General features: G+C 42.9%; 1 protein-coding gene across 1 annotated transcript; it reads left to right on the top strand.

Moving 5' to 3' along the window:
• The first annotated feature begins 5,756 nt into the window (after nucleotides 1-5,756).
• On the top strand, nucleotides 5,757-6,742 carry LOC123397103. The gene is made up of 2 exons (XM_045091782.1): nucleotides 5,757-6,091; nucleotides 6,331-6,742. Exons 1-2 carry the CDS (start codon nucleotides 5,812-5,814, stop codon nucleotides 6,558-6,560), a joined length of 510 nt encoding a protein of 169 aa, XP_044947717.1. The 5' UTR covers nucleotides 5,757-5,811; the 3' UTR covers nucleotides 6,561-6,742.
• The last annotated feature ends 1,398 nt before the right edge of the window (nucleotides 6,743-8,140 follow it).

Consider the following 8,140-nt stretch of genomic DNA (forward strand, 5'->3'; position numbering starts at 1 on the left):
GATCATTGAAGTGAATATCGCATAACTATCCGCTTTTCTGTCAATTGCCCAACAGTAATTTGTTTTCCCATCGTATGCTATTTTCCCATGAGAGATGCCATTAGGGAAAGCTATGGCCCCCGGGTCTATTCACAACATATTGATAAAACATTCATTACCTTGCTATTATTTACTTGTTTTTATTTTATCTTGCTATCTACAATTATCTACACACCTCACTTGCTTGCAAATAACAAGAGGATTGATGAACCTCTTGCCCGCGTTGGGTGCAAGTTGTTTGTTCTTTTGTGTGCAGCCGCTGAAGATGGTTGTGGTTGATATTCCTATTGGTTCAATAAACCTTGGTTTCATAACTGAGGGAAATACTTGCCCACTTTATGCTGTGATAACCCGTTCCTCTTCACGGAAAACCCAACGCAGATCACGAGTATCAATCTGCACTAGTGGCGGGCGGTATAGGACTAATAATAGAATCATTGTTTTTAGTATTTGATAAGTCACACAACTTAGTAATATCTTGAGACATGGTGACAAAGCAAGCAAGATAACAAGCAAGACAAGCAAACTAGACAGCAAAGATGCAATCTAGTGACAAGTTAAGCAAGCAAAGTTAAATATTTTTTTGTATTTTTATTTTTTATGAGACATTCTAAATATACCAGCAAATAAAAAGAGGAACAAGTGAATGGAATTTTGTGTGCAGTTACTTGGTAGTTGGTCATGATATTCCCCGACAACGGTGCAAGAAATCCTTCCTGATACTCGTGATCTGTGTTGGGTTTTCCGTGAAGAGGAACGAGTTATCGTATCACAAAGTGGGTAAGTATTTACCTTAGTAATGAAACCAAGGTCTATCGAACCAATAGGAATATCAACCACAACCGTCTTCAGCGGTTGCACACAAAAGAAAAACAACTTGCACCCAACACAGGCAAGATGGTTGGCAATCCTCTTGTCTTGTTATTTGCAAGCAAATGAGGTGTGTATCTAATTGTAGATAGCAAGATAAAATAAAAACAAGTAAACAACAACAAGGTAATGAAGGTTTTATCAATATGTTGTGAATAGACCCGGGGGGTGGGCATATTTTCCCTAATGGAATCTCTCATGAAAAACAACATATGGTGGGTGAACAAATTACTGTTGGTCAATTGACAGAAAAGAGGATAGTTATGTGATATTCATGGTAATGATCATGTGTATATAGGCATCACATACATAAACAAATAGGTCGACTCCTGCTTCCACCTATTACTATTACTCCACTCATCGGCCGCTATCGAGCATGCATCTAGAGTATTAAGTAAAACAAGGTAATGCATGGAGAACGATGACATGATGTAGACAAAGTAAACTCAAGCAATATGAATAAACCCCATCGTTTTATCCTTAGCAGCAGCAACACAAAGACGCATATTGTTCCCTTCTGTCAGTGGGATATATAAATTGGCCAGGTTGAACCTACCACAACGCACCTCTCTCACTGATGAAATATCGATCTAGTTAGCCAAACAATTTCAATAGATTGGAGAGAATTATGAAGCTATCATAATCATGCACATAAGAAACATATAAGTATTCAGAGGTGACTGGAATATTTATCATGAATAATCTGAACATAAACCCACAATTCATTGGATCCCAACAAATGCACCACACAAAAGGATTACATCATATGTATCAAAGCGAAGATGTGATGATCATTGTATTGAAGATCGAAGAGAGAGATTGCCATCTAGGTACCGACTATCGACCCGTAGGTTTGCGGTGAACTAATCACACATCATCGTGAGGGCAGCAAGGTTGATGAAGAGGCCCTCACTGATCGATCCCCCCACCGACAAGGTGCCGGAACGCAGCTTCAGATGGCCTCCCATCGGAACAGAGACTTGCACAGCATAAAAAGTGTTTTGGGACTCACTTTCGTGTTTTTAGGGTAGATGAGAATTTATAAGCCAAAGAACGGAGTCGGGAGAGCCATGAGGGAGGCACAAGCTATCAGGGAGCCCCCTCCCCCCAGGTCGTGCCTTGTTGGTTTGTGGGTCCCTCATGAGGCCTCGAGCCTTCTTTTGATGCATGTTGGTCTTTGTTTGGTCCAGGAAAAATCACCAAAAAAATTTCAGGGTAATTGGACTTCGTTTGGTATGGAAAACATGAAAAGTGAAAACACGCAGAAAACAGCAACTGACACTCGGCACTGGGTCAATAGGTTAGTGCTCAAAAATAATATAAAATGGTAAATAAATACCACAAAAGTATTCTAGAATGATAATATATCAGCATGGAACAATAAAAAAATATAGATATGTTGGAGACTTATAAGAGGTTTCTCAATGTAAGTAGTAGAAACAATTGGATCAACATGGTTAACAATTATTTCTTCCTTCTTAACTCTAACAGGTTCCTCGTGTAATTTTTCAATGGGAGGATGATATTTAAACCACTTTTCCTTTGGAAGGTCAATATAAGCTGCAAAAGATTCGTAGAAAGTAGCTACTATCATAGAGTCAAGGCCATATTTTTTGCTAAACCCATGAAAGGGAGAAGTTTCCATGAAAGATTTAACGCAATAAAAATCAAGCTTTAGACATCACTCTTTACCTTCATTGAGTTCCCAATCTTCAGAGTTGCCTTTAATCCTTTCCAAAAGATCCCATCTGAATTCAATAGGCTTCTTCATATAACAGTCACCAGCACAAGAATCAAGTAACGTTCAATCATCATGAGAAAGCCGATCATAAAATTTTTGCATAATCATTTCTCTTGGAAGCTCATGGTTGGGGCAGGTGTGCATCATACATTTAAGCCTCCCCCAAGCTTGAGTGATACTTTCTCCTTCGTGATGCCATCAATTATAAATAAAATTCATATCATGATGGATTATATGCATAGGATAAAACTTCTGATGAAATTCCAGCTACAAGCGTTCACTCCCATGATCCAATATCATACAATAGCATGTACCGCATTAACGCTTTTTCCTCCAAAGATAAAGGGAAAACTTTCCTCTTCACTTTCTCTCTGGATAGACCTGAAAGCTTAAACAATTGACAAATCTCATCGACAAATATCAAATGGTAGTCAGGATGAGTCGTATCATCATATGGATTAGATAAGAGTTTTTCAAGCATACCCGAAGGAATTTCATAATAAATATTTTCAGTAGGTTCTGTAGGTTGAGGAGAAATTTCCTCATCTTCAGCTTGAGGCGAAGATGCCCCGAACAAACCACTCAAAGGGTGGCCGTTCATAATGACAAGCATCAGTAAAATTCAGCACTTGTAGAAAATGTTTCCTTATTAATTCCCACATACTAGAGGCGCTTCACTCCCCAACAACGGTGCCAGAAAAGAGTATTGATGACCCCCAAGTATATGGGATCAATCGTAGTCCTTTCAATAAGTAAGAGTGTCGAACCCAAAAAGGAGTAGAAGGAAATGATAAGCAGTTTACAACAACGTATTCTATGCAAGTGCTATAAGTAACAGTGATAGATTGTTTTGTAGCAAGATAACTCATAAAAATTAACTAGCAAAGGTGCAACAAGGTAGCCCAATCCTTTTTATAGAAAATGATAGGCCTGAAAGTTCTCTTATATAAAGCAAGCGCTTCCGAGGACACACAGGAATTTCTATCTAGTCTTGTTCATCATATTGAGTTGATTCGCGTTCGCTACTTTGATGATTTGATATGTGGGTGGACCAGTGCTATAGTTCTATTCTTACTTGAACTAACAATCTACTTATGGTTACCCCTCTCGCAAGCATCCGCAACTATGAAAGAAGAATTAAGATAAATCTAACCATATCATGAAACATGTGAATCCAAATCAGCCCCTTATGAAGCAACACATAAACTGGGGTTTAAGCTTCTGTCACTCTCCCAACCCATCATCTACTTGTTACTCCACAATGACTTCCCTTAGGCCCATAAAATGGCTAAGTGTCATGTAATCTACGTTCACATGACACCACTAAGAAAAGTAACAACATCCATATCGTCAAAATATCGAACGAATACCAACTTTATATGATAACTTATAACAAGACTTATCCCATGTCCTTGGGAACAATAATTACTACTCACACGTCATCAACATGTTCAAGATCAGAGGTGTAACAATAATAATTAAGGATCTGAACATAATATCTTCCACCAAGTAATCCAACAAGCATCAACTATAAGATGTAATCAACACAACTAGTAGCCCACACGTACCAATCTGAGGTTTTGAGACACAGACTGAATACAAGAGATGAACTAGTGTTGGAGATGAGATGGTGTTGGTGAAGATGTTGATGAAGATTGGTCCTCCCACGAAGCACGAAGAATTGGTGCCAACGATGACTTCGATTTTCCTTTCCCGAAGGGAAGTTTCCCCGGCAGAATCTCCATGCGGGAGAGCAAAAGGGCCTCTGCCTAGGTTTCCGCCTCGAGACGGCGGCGCTTCGTCTCAAAAGATGACTTATGATTTATGACGACGATGCTAACGAAGGGGGTGGGAAGTTTGGGACGTGTTGTTAGTTTCCTAAGGTCAACTACGTGTGGCTGCTTGTGCTATTTTCTCGGAGGGTTCTCTTGATGTTGCGTAATACCACCACCAATCAGGGTCGGGTACGCGGATTATGTGCTTCTCCACTCAATCTACGACTGGCTACAGAGTGCTTTTATTTTTGAAACTGACATTGCAATTTGTATCCTATCACACCTTAGATAAGATAGGGCGCGTCCTCAAACATTTTAAGTCATACGCGTTGCCGCAATGCTAATATTTCAATTGTGTGCACTAGCAAATATTCTCGGTAATCTCGTGTTTCAATTTTCCCAGGCCAGATACTACTAGCGTGGTCAACAGTCCATACGTCATTGCTAGTTTATGTCATTTTTTTTCTTTTGACCAGTTTATTCAAGTTACTAATGACGTGTCATTTAGTCAACACGCCATCGATAATCCAGTTATTGGTGACGTCTGTGTACAATAACACGGCATTAGTAACTGATTTTTTTAAATTTTTAACAAGTTCAGACAGTCAATAGTGAAGTATGGTTTTGACGCCACATCACCGGTAAGGCAATAGTGATGGCTTAACAAATATCCCAACGCCATCACTATTTGAAAAATAATAATGGTGACATGAAATGAAAATGAGATGCCACTAATTAAAGTTGTGGCTAGCATTTTTTGCAATAGTGTCGAACGTGTGATCTAGTTTTAAAGATCTCGGCATGAGAAATCGTATGATTAAAAAGGTTTGTGACTTGGATGCATGGTAAAGCTAAAAATATTTTCAAGAAAACTTGTATTGAGAACTTGATGTACCACTCCATATTGCCGGGCAGCAAAGCTTACACTTGTTCACTTATTATGACGGTTCACCGGGACCTCTTTCCTCCTCCTTTTTCTGGGTAAAATGTTTTGAAAAAACATGTCTACGATAAAATAAAATTCTCAAGTTGATAAGTGGCGCATATGCAATGCATCACTTATCAATACTAGAGAAGACGAAAGTTACATTTGCAAAGGGTATTTCTCTATTAGTGATTTCATAAAAAACATGCTTTTTAATCTAGTAAAAAACATTTTTTTAGAAAATTGTTTTTTAGGTGAGTGAAAAAAAATGCTTTATTTATTTATTTTGAAACTAACTGGAAAATTGCTTGTTCCACAAAACATCTTCTTTTTGTATTTTGCATGGGCTCGTGAAAACGCTATCTAGTAAGCCCATTAGCCCAGAGCACGTCGTAAAATACGACTCAGGTTGCAAATGACAAACTGCACATCCTCCTCTCAGTCTCACGCATCAGGAGGCCATGGCGAGTACTACCTTTCCCATACGGACCCTCTTGACCCCCAAGCTGTCCTTGCCACCGCACGGCCGTTTTCTCCGCAAGGCTGCTGCTGCGGCTGCCCCATGGCCACGGAGCGCGCGGATCAGAGCGACGAGAGAAGGCGATGCTGCCGCCGCAGCGACGACAGATGAGGGAGCAAAGGCCAGGAAGGAGGAGAGGAAACGATGCCTGCGGTGCGGCGCCCTGTACCTGGACGTGGAGAACTCCCGTGCGGCATGCGCCTTCCATGGCCACATCACCGGTAGGTGCCAGTACCACTGACTGCTGCACTACACCAGTTGCAAAATATCTTCAGGTTGAGGTTGGGCTTGTGACTCTGCGTGTGTGATCTGTGATGTGCCACGAACGTCGTCCTTGCCCAATTTCGTCGGCTTGGGAGTCGGATCGAGATGCTCATCTGGGCAATACAGCCACTAGTCCCGCAAAAAAAAAAAAAAAAAAAAAAGTCTGACAGTGAACTTATGCGTGTTTGTGCTGCAGGTGAGAAGGGGCTGTTTTCGCTGTCGCCGCCGCACCAGGGGATCGACGGCGAGTGGAGCGACAAGAGCGGGGTCATCGTCTACAGGTGGAACGACCGTGGTGACCGCCCCAACACCGGCCGTGCCAACTGGAAGGGGAGGTGGAGCTGCTGCCAGGAGCGGGACGAGGAAGCGCCGCCGTGCCGCCGTGGGTACCACGTCTCCTACGACGATGGCTTCACTCTCTTCTAGCCACGATTCGCCATATGTTCTGATAAGCTAGATATAGATAAAAGCTGTAATTAGGGAGGCATTTCGAGCATCTACAGTCACGATGGGCTAATCCACGGATACTAAGGAAATACGTCTTATATTTGCTACTCTGCATCCGCTTATCTCACATCGAACATTCTATATTCATACTATGTATGCAACGTTGAGCTATTCTATGAGTCTGAACAACAAAATCGGATGCAAACAAATAAGCATCGACTGCAAAGGGACATCAACAAACTTTGCATCATCCAAAAAATAATCTTACTTCATCATCGGACAAGTTCTTAAACTTCTACAACTCAAAACGATATAAACATATGGGGAGGAGGGATCACCACTTCCTTGTCGGGCCTTTGCTTTTTCGGTCGCACGCGCAGCTGTTGGCGTCCGCGGATAATGGAGGATCTTGGTCGTCGTTGGAGAAGGTTCAGCTGTCGTCGTTGTTGGAGTCGGAGAGGACGATGAGCCCCTTCATTCGACGGACCGTCATGTCCTCCTCCCGCTTTAACTTGGCGATCCAAGCCACCTTCACCGATGCCTCCTTCACCTCGCGACTGCTCAATAGCAAGCCGGAGCGCCTTGGCGTTCTTTCGTCGAAAGCGGCGAGCGTCCATCTTTGTTGTCGTAAGGGACCGGCGGTACACCCATGCGACAAGCCATTCATCCTCGTCGGGCTTCATCTGCATCCCACGACGGTGGCGCATGGACTGCTTTGTCGCGTCCCTCTCCCTTGCCCGTTGCCTCTCGCGACGGTAATGTGTGGCTCCGATTCCGGAGTGCGTGTGCGAGCATTACAAGAAGCTTGCAAGGAGTGTGACTAAGGAGTTAGTCACTAGATCTTGTACGTATTACGGAACGAGTAAAGAGACTTGTCGGTAACGAGATTGAACTAGGTATGAAGATACCGATGATCGAATCTCGGGCAAGTAACATACCGGTGGACAAAGGAACTGCATACGAGATTGATTGAATCATTGGCATCGTGATTCAACCGATAAATATTTTTGTGGAATATATAGGAACCAATATGGGCATCCAGGTCCTGCTATTGGTTATTGACCGTATAGGTGTCTCGATCATGTCTGCATAGTTCTCGAACCTTAGGGTCCGCATGCTTAACGTTCGATGACGATATAGTATTGTTGAGTTACGTACGTTGTTAACCGAATGTTGTTTGGAGACCCAGATGAGATACCGGACATGACGAGGAGCTTCGGAATGGTCCGGAGGTAAAGATTCATTATAGGAAGTTTTGTTTTGATCACTCAAAAGAATTCGGGCATTACCGACACGGTATCGGGAGGGTCGGAAAGGTTCCGGGGTCCGTCGAAAGGGGCTGAGCTGCCCAAGAGGGGCCACATGGGCTAAGAGGGGTGCGCACTAGCCCCTGGTGGGATGGGCGCCCCTCCCCACCTAGGACCAAGCGGTTGGGCTGGTGGAGGGTCAACCCTAGGGGTGGCGCCGCCCTTGCCTTGGGTGGCAAGCCACCCCATTTAATCGTCGCCCCACCCCTAGGGGAAACCCTAGGGCCAGCCTCCTCTGTGGTAGACACTTTA

This window comes from Hordeum vulgare, chromosome 5H (genome assembly GCF_904849725.1).
Source record: "Hordeum vulgare subsp. vulgare chromosome 5H, MorexV3_pseudomolecules_assembly, whole genome shotgun sequence".
NCBI lineage: Eukaryota > Viridiplantae > Streptophyta > Magnoliopsida > Poales > Poaceae > Hordeum > Hordeum vulgare.